General features: G+C 39.4%; 1 protein-coding gene across 5 annotated transcripts in view; it reads left to right on the top strand.

The window, feature by feature from the left end:
- Positions 1-17,165, top strand: part of TGFBR3 (transforming growth factor beta receptor 3) — a 181,389-nt gene that overhangs the window by 150,824 nt on the left and 13,400 nt on the right. For 3 of the 5 annotated variants that reach the window (XM_020807120.3, XM_072997927.2, XM_078391755.1), the window contains 6 exons: positions 1,139-1,279; positions 1,878-2,042; positions 5,813-6,112; positions 8,426-8,546; positions 13,830-13,868; positions 16,312-16,419. In XM_020807120.3, coding sequence (XP_020662779.3) covers positions 1,139-1,279; positions 1,878-2,042; positions 5,813-6,112; positions 8,426-8,546; positions 13,830-13,868; positions 16,312-16,419 — 874 coding nt within the window. The remainder of the gene's footprint in view (positions 1-1,138; positions 1,280-1,877; positions 2,043-5,812; positions 6,113-8,425; positions 8,547-13,829; positions 13,869-16,311; positions 16,420-17,165) is intronic. The other 2 variants (XM_072997929.2, XM_072997928.2) reach the window with 1 other exon arrangement.

The following is a 17,165-nucleotide window of genomic DNA, read 5'->3' as shown; positions in this document are numbered from 1 at the left end:
TATGAAGAGGAGAAACAAAGTTATGTTACCAATGTAATAGGTAACATTTTGCTAGTTATTTTCAAATCTCCAGACACACACAACCATTCACACACAACAACTAAAAAAATATCAAGCAGCTCAAAAAGCAATGTAGGGAGTTACTTTTTAAGCATTGTATTAAGTAACAACAGTACCTTCTCAAGCACTATGAAAATTAACTAACTGAAACAATTAACAACTAACTGAAACAAGTTCTTTTTAATAAGTAATTTTCTAGGTTCTGATCCTGTCTTTCTTGCATCACAAAATTGAAGCTCTGACCATGCCCGTACCAGTTTGGCCTCAGTAAGGTGACTGTCATCTGACTTTCATTTGCATTCAATTCTTGGTTTGTGCATAATGGCTGAAATCCTGTTGTGCAATTACACAAAAGGCGCAAGTTTTGGAAATGAGTTGCCGTAAGTAAAGAGAGCTCTGTAGTAATTATTTGTTGAATGCTGAGTCATGTGACTCCACATGCAGCAGTTAATGTCTATGAAGATTTATTTGCTTGCAGCCATTCACTTCCAAACGTTACACCACTTGTGTAACTGCGTAATGGGATTTTGGCCAGTGAAAAGCTAGGAACTGTGTAAAATGAAACTAGTTCATTCCTCTTCTTGACTGCAGAGGAGGAGTAAAGATGGAGGGCATGCGAAACCAGCAGGTCCTGTTGATCCTTTCTGCTTTTGCACATAGTGCTAAACTCTAGTGTGGAACAGTTTTTCCCAATATAGTGCCTTCCAAGAGTTCTGGACCACCACAAGATGCTTTGGACCAGCTAGCACAACCAATGACCAGGAATTATGGGACTTTCAGGTTAAAATATCCATAGATGATCAGGATGGGGAAGACCTGTTTAGCATACCTTATAGCCTCAGAGTGACTTACCGTACTTCCCATTATGGTTGAGAGGAAAGATGAGATACACTATCTTGTAAAGGCAAAGTACAAGATATTCATTTGATTATGTCTCCTCTCATGGCATTAGGATTTCCCCATCGTTTTTTTCTTTTCTTGGTGCACATATCTGGCTCATAGAAACAGATGATATAGAATGAGGACCCTGATAGTCTCAGAAGAAAATAATGATTACTTGTTGCTTCCTTTGTTAAAGATTGTTATTCAGTCATCATCTCCTGTTGAAGCCAGTGGTTGGCCAGTTGATTATGAAGACATGGAATCAGGAGATAATGGATTCCCTGGGGATGCTGATGAAACAGAAATCACCTTTTCCAGTCAGCCTGAAATTGTGGTGGTATGTGACAATTTTCTGTAACTTGGCCACAGTAGCAAAAATGCACTTGTGAAATTTAGAGCAGAGACATTACCCTTTCCTTGGATTTTGTTTACTAAAATATGGCTTAAGCCATCCTCTTGAGGCCTAGGCAGTTTTGGAAAGCTCACAGGATTGTAGGGATGTGATACTTGGTGTGCTGAACTGGGAGCATGTTAGACTAACAAACTAGAAAATTTAATAAATCTGAATCAAGGAGTAGAAGGGCTAAATGTTAGTCATTCCTAGAGCAGATTTGTTGAAATCAATGGGGTGCATTTTCATTTTGACTAGCAAATCCCCATCACTGTGGTGGAGTACTCCAGCTAGCACGAATGTTGATTTTTAATTTTTCCATAGGAAAATGTTTGTTAACTAATGATATTTTTTTAACCTATATATTGAAAGATAAAGGTTTTCTGTGCAGGACCATGTTCTACTTATATGTGAGCTTTTTATAGGCATTGATTCTAAACAAAGGAAGATCTTTATCCCCATTTCCCCCTACAAAAGGCCCCCAGTTTTATTCTTTCATTTGTACTGCGTAGTCAACTTACTTTGAATGGATTTCTTTTCTTAGTTCAACTGCACATTTCATCAACCGAGAGCTCCTAAGGTGCGCTGGCCACCTGAAACACGCATCAGTAATGTGACATTTGGCATGGAACTGTATGAAACAAACCTCTTCCGTACCCCAACTCAAGGCTTCTTCTCCGTTGCAGAAAACGGCCAGATTTTTGTTGAGGTAATGAACTCCTGACAGGTACAGAAATCAATGAAATATTCTCTAGGAAGTTGGAAGTTTAGCTGCCTGTTTTCATCTCTGCCCCACCTGGCGCTGCAGTATTGCCTCAGGCAGACAGATTGTTCTCTTCTCTTCCCTGAAAAGGAAAGTTAGAGAGATCCTGGGAAAGAAAAAGCTTTTGTGCGTAAAGACCAGAGGTTTCTCGTAGCATGTTCAAACCCAGTGCAAATAAGAGTGTAACCCACCTCTGGGAAACAACAGTTGCTAAGCAGTTTTGACTCTTCGGGGAAACACAAACAATAATCCAAGGAGCTATTAGCAAAGAGTAAGGTTTCATTTTATTTAGTAATTGGGCTCAATTTGGTTCCAAAAAAGGTACAGTATCTCAAAATAATAAACCATTGTCTGTGTTTCTGTGTTGCCTTCTGAATGTTAGACAAGATTGGATAGAGGTAAGTCTTTGCGTGCACACCTCTCTTTCTCCAGTGAACTCAAGACTATCCACATGGTTCTTTTCCTGTCCTCTCATGTTGTCACAATAATAACCTTGTGATGTTGAGAAAGCTGAGGGAGAGTGACAAGTCCATGAGGAAGCTTTCTGGCTCTAATAAAGATCTAGACAAGGTTCTTTTCAGCTCCAGTCTGACACTAACTGCACTACAGTTGTGTTGCTTATTGGTGCTGCCTTGGATTCTGCAATCTGGGCACTATAAGACAATGGTTGAAATCTTCTTTGCTTAGCATAATAAGTCACACTAGAGAAGACCCATTCAGTGGAGTTTTGATGAGACTTCCTCCACGACTTTCATTATTTCAAACAGGCCTACTCTAGTTGTAACTTACTTTAGCATACTTTAACTGCAGTAGGCCCATTTGAATTAGTGGAACTTACAAAAGAGTTGATTCACCAAATCACCACTGATTCAATGAGCCTGCTCTACCGTGTTTTCCCCAAAATAAGACAGGGTCTTATATTAATTTTTGTTCCGAAAATGCATTGGGGCTTATTTTCAGGGGATGTTTTATTTTAGAGTCGTGTCATCTTCTTCTGGTTGCTGCACAATGGTGGAGGGCAGGGTTTCACTTAACTGGGGCTTATTTTGGGGGTAGGGCTTATATTACGAGCATCCTGAAAAATCATACTAGGGCTTATTTTTAGGTTATTTATTTTGGGGGGGGGAACAGGGTAGTGTGACTTACTGTGCTAAACAAACAGGATTTTCACCAATGTTTGCAATCCAGTTTTGGCAACTAAGTACCTCCCATAAAGTATTTTGGGATTCAGTATATTTACCCACTTGTGATTTCTATTTCTGTTCCTTGTAGATTGGCAGAGATAGCGTGATAGATATAAGCAGTTGGGTGTAGTGTGCACCATATGTGGGGCTTCCATCTGGCATTTCGTGCCTTCACCAATGGTTACATGTCTTCAGGACAGTCAGTAGCTCCAAAACAGCCAAGTAGTTTCCTTTATTTCCAGCCTATAGCTAAGTAACCCTTGCCAGACATTCAGTCGTAGGCGTTTTGAACTTGTAAATGCCCCCTCAGAGTGTTCTGTACAGTGTCAAGGTTGCATGCATCCTGTCTTTGTAAGTTAACCATCCCATTAACCAAGGCCCTAGTTAATTAAATATATCATAGCTTTCTCATTTACCAAAATTAAATATTCTAGATGAGAAATATAAGAACAGCTGGCTTGACTTCTGGTTATAACAATGAATTTCTTGTAGTTAGAGTTTATGTATTCTTTTCCCACTGCGAGCCTGATCCAGCAGTTAGTTAGTATGCTAGTTGAATAGTACACTGGTGCATCACAGCTATCATAAAGAAGCAGCATACTCAGAATCAGAAGAGGATCCAACCCAGTCACTATGGTACAACCAGAATCACTGTTGCAGGAAACTTTTAGTCCTGGCAAGGCACTGCAAGCTTGTGGTGCCATCTTGCCACATAATACGTTTTAACCATCCATATCCTTTTTTTATTTTTTTAAATTTTTGGCATGTGTTTTCTCAGCTTCAGGTGTGCTTGTTGTTTGCTGAAGGCTCAGTTTCCTGCTCTAACTGTTAAAAAAGAGAGGAGCAGGCAGTGCCAACACAGTGGAGGCTTTTTAATGGAATGTGCCCTTTGTTTAGAAACTAAACTGATGGAAGTCTGAAAAGCTTCAAATGAGTTGTGTGGGCGCTGTTTTTTTTTTTTTTTTTAAAGAACTCCTTTTTTTTTTTACACTAATGAACAAAACTGCCATTTCTTTTGGCAATCTGAGATGAACCCTATCGGCTCTCCATCTGGTCCCATCATTAGTGCTTTGGACAGTTGTAGCTTTTTCATCACCTGTCCTGGGCACAAGTTTGCTGTTTTCTCTCTACGCAGTGGAAAATACATATCTGTGCCCGACATCTGTTCCCCATCCTCCAGTGACAGAATTTATTGTGGTTTGATTTTTTGAAATGCTGATTTCTTTGGTTGATAAATTACCAATGAAATAATCTGCCTGAGTTTTCAATTTTGTGTTTTTACGTGAACATTTCTATTATAGTGATTTTCTTTAGAGGCAAATTCTCACCTGTATATGGATCTCTGCACCATGATCCCTTCCATCATAGCCTTCTTAAAGGGTGATTTTATTTTTTATAATTTTGAATGTGATGTGAGATTTCTTTTGTCTTTTAAAAACTTTTGTAGCCCTAACTAATCATAAGGCTGTGGGATGGGTAGCAAGAGTTTTGAAAACTGTGGCTAGCAGCTATGCTGGCCAAGGGATGCTGGGGACAATAGCTTTTTAAAGTGACATTTCCAAGCTTTGCAGCATTTATACAGCTCCCTTCAGTGATGGACTGACCTTATGTATTTGGGAATGCAAAGACCTTCTGGAAATTTAAGTCTTATATAAGAGACCATTCCAGATGAGAAAGTAAATAGCAATTCCCCATTTTACTACCCAAGTGTAAGCAATTCTGCTCTCTTAAATCTCTACCACATGCGTCAAACTTTTCATTAGACCTTTGTACCACATAGGAGGACCCTATGAGAATCCCACCGTAAAAAGCCTGCAACATTCTAAAAAGCTATGTCAATACTTTTCTGCCTCTCAGATTGAAGATAAGTTCTTTTAGGAAGGAATATAAAGAAAAACTGACATTTGCTAATTGTTATGTAGTGGAGTTCTAGGCATGTTTAAAGAGAAGTGTCACTACACTCAGTGAGGCCAGCTCCCTTTTGAGTGTGTTTAGAACTGCAGCCTAAAGCTCTCATAGTTTTAAATCAATGTATCATGTTTTGCTGAGAATGAAATGTATTTTCTAGCCTCTGTCTATAGTTTTTGAGAGTAATACTATAGAACTGCCGTCTGTTCATTCAAGTGTTTGGGCATTTCAAGTGACATGGAGAATGTGCAAATATCATGCAGAAAACATGCATCCAGATAACAACGGTTATCTCATGTGTTCACTTTGTTACATAGAGCTTAATGACAATGAAATTATTTTCTCTTGCCCTTGCTGCTCTTTCTGAGATCTCTCTATAGGCATATTAGCTAGAAGGCATTCCATCACTTACCCGTCTGGATTTTTACTAGGCTTTTACTAGGGTATGATGGGCAAATGCCTGAGAACCGATGTGGTTGAACATTGAGTTACTTTCCTGCTGTTAACAGAGCTGTTCTGTAAAGCATTTTCAGTGTTTAAAAGTTCAGTATTTGGGGCAGGGGATGGGGAAGGTTAGCCTTAATTAGCATAACAATTGCAAAACCTTTTATTCTTTTGATGCAGATTTCTGTGACCAAGGCTGAAAGATCCCTTGGTTTTGCAATCCAAACTTGCTTCATTTCTCCAAATTCATACCCTGATAAGATGTCGGAGTATACCATTATTGAAAACATTTGTCCCAAAGATGAATCTGTGAAATTCTACAACGTCCCGAGGGCTAGATTTCCTCTGTTAAATGCACAAACGGACAAAAAGCGCTTTAGCTTCATGTTCAAACCTGTATTCAACACCTCCCTTCTTTTTCTGCACTGTGAGGTGACCTTGTGCACTGAGGAAGAGAAAGATACTCAAGGACTGGCCAAGGTCAGTATTTTAGACATTTATTTCGGTCTTCTAATCTGCACCATTGTACCTGTGTTTATGATTTGTACTAATAAGTGTTGTGCCAGGAAAGTATCTGGGGTGGATTAATGTATCATGTTGTCTTGGACACTGCTTTTGTTTTGGGGAGGGGAGAGAAGCAGGATTATTACTCCCAAAATCCTCTAGCCAGCAGCAGCCATGCTGGCTGAAGGATGTTGGGAGTTGTAGTCCAAAAAATACTTTTTTCAAGCCCCAGCCCTGGCACAAATGAGATGTCGTCTCTGCTTTAGCAAGTTTAATCATGCTGTGCACGGCCATTCCAATTGAGGCAAGTATGGCCTGTCAGTTTGAAGTGGTGAAATGAAGAGTTTGTTTCTTCAGGAGGAATCACTGAAAAATAAATAACGTTTCCTTCATGCAATTGCAAGTCAGTTTTTCATCTTCATTTCAACTTTCAATAATAATGTTGGCAACGACGAATAAACAGGCCTTCTGTTTGATAATGTTTCCATAACATGTGTGAAACGACACTTTGGGAACCTTAAGCTATTGCAACATAAAGGTGCACTTTAATGCAACAATCTCCATTTCCTGAAAGCATTTCACAGAACAGCCTTCTTTGGATAGAGAGAACCTCCTGTAGCAACTTTGTACGTTAGGATGTAACCTTCAGGAAGTGTTTGTCCCCTTTGCTAAGAATAGGCTGCTGCTGAAGGTATAGAATATTTACTCACAGTATGAAGCTTTTCCTAAATGCTCCAGGTGCGTGTATGATAGAGCCATATTATTATCCTCATATTACGGATAAACAGCTAAAGGCTGCATATTAGCTGCTTGTCTGATAACCAAGCCAATTTGTTAACAACAGGATTATAAATGGAAGACATAGCCAATTCTCTTATATTAACTTTCCATAACATATGTGGATGAAGCCATTCTTATAAAATGTTCCATACAAAGATTCTGAGTATAAATAAAATATCCCACCACCACCACCACTTAAAAGGATCACAGATAGTTCAGCCATATATATTCATGGGATTAACTAAAAGTGTTTATGAACGAGTGCATGTTGTAGTTTTTGACAGCATGGTGTGTGTTTTTATTTTAAATGGTAACAGATGATGAATAGAAATTTTAAAAAAAAGTTATTTTTACAGTTTTGGTTGTAAACGATGCATTTGTAGTCATTTTCCAAATCTTGCTGAGATTTAACAATGCCATTATTTTTAGACTTCCGTGTATGAATTGCTAGCTTGACCTACCTTGGGGAGCGGGGAGGTTGAAAGGAAATAAATGAAGTGGATTTTTTGCATTCTTTAATCACATATTTGCATAGCATATTCAGTTCATAGTGCATAGGAAGGAAAATATTTGTTTTGAGCAAGAAAACTATAGATCATTCTTTTATTTAGACATATATTTAGCTATGTGACTGTGTGGGTAGAAAAGGTGGTCAGCCTTTCTACAGTCATTCTGAAGCAACAACTAGATTGTTGTTGACATTGGCATAGCAGAGCCAAGGGCCACAGTGTTGAAGTAGTCACACTCCTTGATTAACCAGGGTGATTATATCACCTGCCATTCCTCTCAGGCTTCTCTTTTAGCTCTCATGAATCCAATGATCCTTACAACAGCCGAGAGTAAATGGATTTCCTAAGCCACTGGTTCTTAACCTTGGGTTACTCAGTAGTTTTGGACTGCAACTCCCAGAAGCCTTCACCACCAGCTGTCCTGACTGGGGTTTCTGGGAGTTGCAGTTCAAAAGCATCCGAGTAACAAAGGTTAAGAACCACTGTCCTAAGCAACCGCATACATATTAAGTAATCCAGCTTGCAACACTTAAGTATTTGTGGGTGGCATGGTTTAGAATGGGCAACAACGCTACAGAACCTTTCCAAAAGACCTCCTGGTGGAGATGAAGGCTGCTTAATCTGGTTTGATGATACTGGATCAGCACAGCTGCCTGCATTTCTGGACCCTTTGTGGAGTGTATGACTACAGGGATTGCCTTAATGGACTTTTGCATTGCAGAGTTTACAACCCCACCACTGGCTGTTAACACTGTTAAGGAACTCATGCAGCCGGATGTTTGTTAGGTATTTTACATAAGCCCAGTAATGGAAGCAGAGTGTACAGCCTGAAGTGCAGCTGCAGATGCTTTTTCAGAATATGATTTGGGTTTTGATAAATGGGTTTTCTGTTTGATAAACATCCCCAAGTGCTGCTGATAATGAGGCAGCTGTGCATCTGTGCTGATAATGTAAATGTGAGTCCCTGATCTCACAAGACCTGTGTTGTCTCATCCTGCAGTGCATCGCTCCTGATGAAGCCTGCACCTTCCTCAATGTTGACATGATCCTTGCAATGATGCAGAATAAGAAAACCTTCACCAAACCCCTTGCTGTGATAACTCATAACAGGAAGACAGACGGTATCAAATACATTTTGAGTCTCTTAACAGGAGAACATTTCATTATATGCTGCCACTTGAATTATAAACATAATTCATAATTCTTGTTTCATATTCTAATGCCATTTGTGTTTCTGAGCTACAGGGTGGCATCATCTTTGAGTGCTGACATTTATTTGCTCTTTTATTTCCTGTAGGTTTTTTTATAAAATATGACTTGGGTGAGGACTAGGAAAGGAATGCATTTTGATGTTTCATGGCAATAAGGGATTCAGTCATGCTATTCGAGTTGGCTGGGTAGCTCTGTGGTTTAGTTTTCTGGTTGCTAAGCCAGAGGTTGGGAGTCCCTCTGTGCCTTCTAGGAGAAGAACCAGCCTGTGTAGCCTTGGGCAAGCTGCAAAGTCCAACTGCACCCCCAGAAGAAAGAAATAGTAAACCACTTCTTTGTATTCTCTACCTGGAAAACACTGGAGAGTAAAAGGTCACCAAAAGTTAGAATTGACTTGATGGCATGCAATCATCGTTAATGCTATTGGATCACTTCCAGTCATTCCTTACTGCTTAAGCACTGAAAATTATTTTAATTTATTTCTGTATGGCTCTAAATATTTATTTCACCATCCTAGTTATAACGGAACCTCCAACAAATTGAAAATATTAAATCATGATGTTCCGTTGTAAATAAAAGGGGCATGCACATGCAGAATACATCTGCTATTAAGATAATGCTTGTTAAGTGAGGAGAACCTGGAAGATTTCATTAATTTTTCTTCTGGTATGAAATATATGAATATGTATCATATATATGGACATACAAACCCCTGTGAAAAAAGTATAACATATAGGCTTATTGCAAAACACTTTATGTTCTGTAGGAAAATACAGTTCTAAAAATAGGATATAGAAATATCTATCTATAAATTAACAAGGTCTCAGGGGTTCTATCTGCTAGGAAAGAGAGCTTGAAAATACCGAGTTACAAACAAAATGGCGCTTATTATTCCTTTCCCCAGTAACTGAGGAATAACTAAACCACATTAAAATGCAAACAATTTCTTTTGTGGTGTAATTTTTGGGTCATCTTTCTAATCATGAGGTGTAACTGAATAGCAAAGGACATGACTCAAAAGTTGGCTTATGAGTACCTTGTGATTCTGAAGGAGTACTATTCAGATGTTTGTTAAAGAAAACATGAAGCAACGAGAAAGAAAGATGTGCCACTATTTTCTGTTGAAAGCTATGAAAAAACTAATTTGTTTGCTATAGATTTCAATTGCTGTCTTACAGGGATGTTGATGTATGAGCTCTTTGGTCATATATATTCCATTCTGGTTATAGAAATTTTCTTCCTTGTAGATAATTAACTTCCATTATTCCAGATGTACCAAAAAAAAGCAGTACCTGTATTTGTGTGAGTAAAACTAAAGAGAGGGTTGTACCAAATCTACCTGATCTACCATTGATTCTGTCTACAATTCTCCTTTCTTTAAAAACAAGCAAGCAAACAAAATTCCTCATCTTGATAAATGGTAACTGTTTATCTAATATTTATCTGGACATGTCACTGTTTGAAATATTAGGAGATAAATTATGTGCTTCCCTTGGAGCAGAGATATGTTACATTTCCAAATATCACAAGTATGATGCCCCAACTTTTGTATGGTGTAGAACAGTGGTTCTTAACCTTTTTGAAAGAAACGCCCCCTTGAGCCATTGAGGAAGTTATCATCGCCCCCCTCCCCACGGTGATGATATCTTATTTATTTATTTGTTTATTTATTTATTTATTTATTTATTTATTTATTTATTTATTTATTTATTTATTTATTTATTTATTTATTTATTTATTTATTTATTTATTTATTTAAGACACTTAAATCCAATGACCCTGAAAACAAAATTCAATTCCTAGAAAATGAAATGCCCCCAAAAAGTAACATTTAATGATTTAGTTGCAAGCAAATTTTAAGACGCAAAAAGAAATATTAAAAGGGCATAAAAACAAACCACAATGCAGGAACTAAACATTTCAAGACGAAAACTCTGAAACTAAATTAAGATTGGAGGAAAATATATATTCATGCACACTGGAAAAAGGCTGCAGCCATCTTCACAGGTTTGGCTTGCTCCAGCGCCCCCCTACCGCCCCCCTTCTGCTCCAGCGCCCCCACGCCGCCCCTTTTCATTCTACTGCCCCCCTGAAAAATGAAATCGCCCCCTGGGGGGCATTATCGCCCACGTTAAGAACCACTGGTGTAGAATCCAAGTTGTATGAAATTTAACTGGAACATATGCTTTATCAAATATAATAATAATAGTTGTGTGTTATCAAGACAATGGCAGCGACACTTTTCAGGGGTTTCTATGTAGAGGATACTCAGAAGTGGTTTGTGCAGCTTGCCCAAGGCTACACAGGCTGGCTCTTCCGGGATGCACACTGGGGTATTAAACTCCCAGCCTCCACTTCTGTAGCCAGATACTGTACCTAACTTGCTGAGTTATGCAGCCAGCATGATCAAATCTACTCCAGTTTAAATCCTGTCTGTATGATTTTTTCAGCACTGAGTAATCTTGCTATAGAACAATCAAGTGGTAACTTTCCCAGTAACTCCATCCTCACACTCTCAGTTACTTGAGCATCTTCTGTCCCAATATAAGCCTGATCATTTGGTCTGGTATCTTAGAATTCATCTCATTGTGTAATGAAGACATGTTGCTTAAATGGCATGAACTGAAATATTTTCCCCCTGAACTCTTGGAGGTCAGCATTACAGTAAGTCAAAAATTAACAGATTAATCTTAGATTCCTACTTTGGCACCAAAGAGCAATCAATCATTTCTGGCCCTCTTATTACTTTTTTTTTTTTTAATCACAGGTTCGCTCAACCAAAACCAAGGACTCAGATCCCTAATCTTGCTGCGCCTGCTGTTCTAGTTTATACATGTTTTTACTCCTGAAAGCATGACTGCAAGAAAACAATGGAAGGCTGAGGAATGTAGCTAAAATGTTGCATTATATAGATATGCCTTTAGGGTGAAGGTAAAACGTAGAATACGGTTGAATAGCTAAGAAATGTTGAGATACCAATCTGAAGTCAATGCATGCTGAAGCTGGATCTTGGTTTTAAAATCAGGATAGATCATACAGTACATGTGCAGCAGAAGACAGGAAGGGAACAGTTAATGGTATAGTTACATCAAGCTATCCCTTCTTGGAGCCCCTTTACAACAGCAGGGATGCACATATAAAATTATTTTTAAAACCTCAAAATAAGCACTAGCCTTGGCCGTTCCTGCTTGGTGTTCACATGGCACTTTAATTAGAAGGTTTCAGAGGTTTCACTTGGAGATCAAAATCTTTCAGTTGCGTGCAAAGACTGTTTGAAATTCTGGAATGCTTTCCAGGGAGATTTAAAGGCTCAGAAATCCTTTCACCTCAGTCCTGCAGCGCCTGCTTTTCTGGCCTTTAAAGCAGTTTATGGTAATACCATAGAGCATTGCTTGGGGGACCTGAGGGGCAACTGTTTCTGCTTAACTATGCGGCTACAGGGAGTTTTGCAACTTTTTATCTGTAAGACAAATGAATCCTCTTAGAATGACACGGGGGGGGGGCGAGATTTGGCTTCCAAACACAAGTCAATTAAAAACGCATGCTCGTCTGTGTCTTTCTAGCTCTATTCCTGAGTCTTCCACTCATTGCTGTGATTATAAGACTTCGCTGCTGGATGAACAGGAATAGATGTAACCTTGGCTGGAGTTTTGACTGCACAAAGCATTGGGCGCCTGCTTAGTTTTAAGATCAACAGATTCTTTAGAAAAAATAAATTGCAGCGAGATAAGAAGACAATAGTGTGATAGAGAACGTAGTGCACTGGAGGTAGGCTAGATTATTTATGGGATGTCCGGTAGAAAGTTGCTCAGGTTTATTTTCTCCAGAAATCCAGTTTAGTGGGCAGTTGTACATGAACAATGTGCCTTTGTTTGCGTACAGCTTTCTCTGTAAGGAATCCAGCGCTCCTCTGCTTGAGGCTAACTGCCATTGTAAACTAAAAGCCAATTTGTAAGGCTTAGAAAATGAATTATAGCAATACACAAAATGACTATATAAGAGCATTTGCATCTCCAAGATGCTGGTTATCATCTGCTTTGATGCAAAACAGGCCAGCTATTGTGCGTATTGTTGCAAACCATATCCTTGGAGCCATTCCTGCTAGATCTTCATCAGCAGCCAAAGAAAGAGGCCCATAGCCTTCTAGACACGAGTCAGAACATAATGTTCCATTTAGGATGTCCACTCCCTCCTCCTCATGTCATATGTATGACTCCCATTAGTAGTGATGGGATTGTGTGGTTTTACATGGTAAGGAGAAAACAAATGCTCCCAGGTTTTATTTTTACAAGGCTAGTTTTTGCTTACTGAACCTATTGTCTTATGGAGCCAGATCACAATCAAATTAGGGAGACCTAGAAGCATTTGATCTGGATCTGGTCTATAATATTACATGAGATGATGATGCAGCTGTTGTTCTTGATTAGTAGTCACGTGTCCAGACCCTTGTTCTCAGCAGAGAAGCCATGACATAATAGGTATGGATTGCCACATCAAATGCATAACACTTTAAAAAAACAAAGTACATCAGTTTCCTATTGCTGTAAGCTAAGAAATGATATAATGATGATGGTCTCAAATCCATCACCAGCTGGACAGGGGATGTGAGCATAGAGTATGGGAAGTTATTTTAGGATAGTAATGGAGAATATAGCACTGATGTTGTTGAACTACGGCTGCCCTCATGCTGCACCATCAGTTAGGCTGATTGGGGTGTTGGGAGTCCAGCAACATCTGGAGAGCCACAGTCATGGTGGTGTTTTAGGAAGAAATCAGTAGCAAGTGGAGTGGAGATGCTTGGAATCATCTGATAAGACTGTACAGGTCTGCATGCACACTTACAGATAAATCTTCTGATGTTTATGATTAACAGAGAAATGGATTTCCATCCCTCTTTACACGCTGACCCACATTACTTCTGTTCTGACTGGGTTTCTTAATGGCTAAAATTCTGTTGCTCAGTGTAGTAAGTTGCAACTAGAGTAGGCCCATTTGAATCAATGGAACTTACAGATAAATCGACTAACCAAATCCCCAATGATTTAGTGGACCTACTCTAGTGCAACTTACTGTGCTAAGCGACAAGTTTCCAGCCAATACAGTATATTACTGAATTGACATAGAGACTGCTTATGGGGTGTATAAAGTTCTGCTGAAGCTCTTCTTATTTATCGCTGCCCTTTTTTTTTAAACAGATGAATCTTCCTACCCGAAACCTCCAGTAGGGTTACCATGTAAGTTACACATGCCTTCCTGTTCTAGAATGTTCCTACTGTTCACTTGTCTTTTCAAGACTACATAGAGGGAAATGTAATTAGTTTTATACCTGTAGTTATCTTTGCAGTGGGTTCCACTGATATTGTAGCCATGGACATTTTTGCAGCAGAGACAATGTAAATACCTTATGTGACTGAAGTAAAGAGTAGGGAACTGGGTGCTAGAATCTTGGGCATGGGATGCCCGGTTTCAAAGAGGCGTTCAGTTAACAGTTTTGTTATGGGGCCACGAGTTTCAGAGAACTGTTCTGAATGCAAGTGTCTCCCCAGTCATTGCAAGCAAACATGCTTGTCCAAACCCCAAAAGACCTTCTCTTCCTCCATAAGATAAGTTGCAAGAGATGATTTGGGGCAGAGAAATAGGTGATGGTGCTGTTGCTTTGCTGGCCTCACCGCCTTCTTTTTGTTTGTTTGTTTGTTTGTTTTTTAAAGTCCAAATTGCTCCTTCTGTAAGGGGTGCTTAAATCACAGCTTAGGTGATACATATTTGTGGGAAATGTGTAGTTACCAGGGCTGTGTGCTGGATTTGGTCAAAGCTCAAATTACTAACAGGATTGGCCTGGTTTGGAACTGATATGTTGTTGAGCTAGCTAGCAGAATGACCAGCTTCAGTTACAAGATGAAGCGAAGCAAATGTAACAATCATTTTGTATCTTGGGTATGCATATAATTGGCCAGGGCACAAATTGTTTCAGTCTTTTTTTTTCTGTGTTGCAAAAATAAAACAACCAACTTTAAAAATGTCTGATAGGCAAACCCCTGAAAGTAACTGCCCAAAATTTGAAAGGTTTACTTTCCCTGTTAGGATCCACTGAGACTCTAGATTCCATTTGCATCAGTGCAATAGCAAAAAGTTAACAGTGTTTTGAATTTTCCAGTGCAAGTCCGTTGGGGGTTTACAAATCAATCCAGATGCAGGTCATAAATTGAGTCAATCCAGATCTAGAGCACAAATTACTCCAGACTGAATTTGGGATTCAGTCTAACATTCCAAACTGGCCTTTGCACAGCTGTAGTAGTTATGCCTCAATATTTTAACATTTCACTCTGGGCCCCTTGAAGAATCAGAGGATATAAATGCAAGAAACATTTTGTAGCACACAGAGCTCATGTAACAGGTTCCAGCAAGCTAAGTCCCTGGAAAAAAAAAACAATTCTCTTAAGATATGTAGTTTTGGATTTTTATTTTTTTAATCAGCTGCAGATATAGATACTTTTTTTGCTATTAATGCCCATGTCATTAAAATTATTGCATATACTGTATAGTTGCATCTTAATAGAGATTAAATAAAACTGCAGTATATAGGTATCTCTCTATGAAAGATGTAAGAGATCAGAATGGCTGGAAATGGTTGCATTTTTTTACCAGCAAACCTTCAGCACAGTGTTTTCAGCCACCAGATGAATTCTCATACAGTTGCCCTGCTTCTCCCATAGACAACATATTATGGCCTAGAACCGACTTCCATGAATTGAACTGCTGCCAGATATGAGAAACAATTGATTCTATTTATGTATTTGCTGAATTTAACACTGGCATTGCCTCCCACTTAACAGCTTTTTTCACCCTCCACCTAATATGCTGGGAAGATGGAGAAAAATGGGCAGAGAATTTTTAATTATATTAAAAAGGTCCCGCCCTACCCCAAAGACACTTGCTTAAGGGATATCTGAATTTAAAAATAAGCCCGCTAAAATTAGAGAAGTAAGTTATTTTAGTCTTTCAAATGTAAAAACAAGCAGCAGCCAGCAGGGAACCTAGTAGGCCTCAGTATTAAGCTAGCGTCAGGTTCCTCACAGCTACATATTTAGACAATATCCTGCTTTCTTGCTTTGCTCCCAGGGCACAGGCCCCACTGCTGGATTACATGCTGATTTGTCAAGCCATGCAGTTTTCTGTTTCCTCGGGCTTGATACTCTAGTTGAAAGTCATGGTCGAAACCACTTAAGTGCAAATAGAGGGGTTGCCTCAGCCCCAACTGTCTGCTAAAATAAAAAGGGCCTTCCTCCTCTCAAGAAGGTCTGCTAGCGAGCATCCTTCTCACTCCATCCCATTGATGCTTTCTCTTGTCTTGTTGGAGACCCGTATCTATTGCTCAACCACTCCCAGAAGTAGCTTTTCAAACAGGAACGGAGGGTGAGAGCCACATGTACATGATCACAGAAGGTGGGAAAGGAGGTGGCAGCTCTCATTTTTTGCTGAGAGAAGAGGAAGATGGGTTTGAGTTTCCATAAGGTGATGGGGGGCAGGCAGGAAGTTAATGAGCTACTAGTTTCTCATGTGGGATGGGGGTGAAGGCATTTTTCTTTCCTTTATTGTCTTGATTATTCCAGAATTTTGATTCTGCATTTCCCAGTGTGAGTACTACTTTTATTTATTCGTTTCTTTTCAATTTGACAGCAGACATCTCTGGCCTGGACAAGATAACAGTGGCAGGCATTGCCTTTGCAGCCTTTGTGATTGGTGCACTGTTGACAGGAGCACTGTGGTTTATCTATTCTCATACAGGTGAGTGTCACCTTTCTTCCTCTCCATGCATGCACCCAAATTGCACAGCACGGCTGTAATTTTAGATACCTTCAGATAATTACAGTCTACTATTGTGTTCAAAGCCACGCAGAAGCAACTATGTTTGAATAGCAGTGAAATTTAACTACAGTGGTGCCCCGCTTGATGACGGCCCTGCTTGACGATGAGTTTTTTGCGATCACTATAGCGATCGCAAAACAATGGTTCCTATGGTGTTTTTCACTTTACGTTCATTAGGTGCCTGCTTCGCGAGCCGTTTGTTCGCAAAACGATGTTTTTTCCGGCTCCGCAAAATGGCTTCCCTTCACAAAATGGCTTCCCTCCCTTCGCAAAATGGCTGTTTTCCAGACAGAAGCTTTGGAAGACAGCAATTTTAAACAGCTGATTGGCGGTTCTCTATGGGCGATCTTCGCTGGACAATGAGGTATTTCCCCATTGGAACGCATTAACCGGTTTTCAATGCATTCAGATGGGGTTTTTTCCCCGCTTGATGACGATTTCGCTTAACATCGATTTTCCTGGAATGGATTATCGTCGTCAAGCGGGGCACCACTGTATGGGGAATGTTAGTAAAGTATAACAAGCAAGTGAATTGCATATGTTGTGGTTTTTCATTTTAGAAGTACATATATTATGCTTTTACCTCAAATTGCTTAGAGCAAAATCACACCAGTGGATTCTTCCAGTTGTAGTTAGGTAGGCCTCCCTTGCTCATTGTTTTGAGT

This window comes from Pogona vitticeps, chromosome 4, assembly GCF_051106095.1.
Source record: "Pogona vitticeps strain Pit_001003342236 chromosome 4, PviZW2.1, whole genome shotgun sequence".
In the NCBI taxonomy this organism is placed as follows: Eukaryota; Metazoa; Chordata; class Lepidosauria; order Squamata; family Agamidae; genus Pogona; species Pogona vitticeps.
This window is presented reverse-complemented; position numbering and strand designations above follow the sequence as displayed.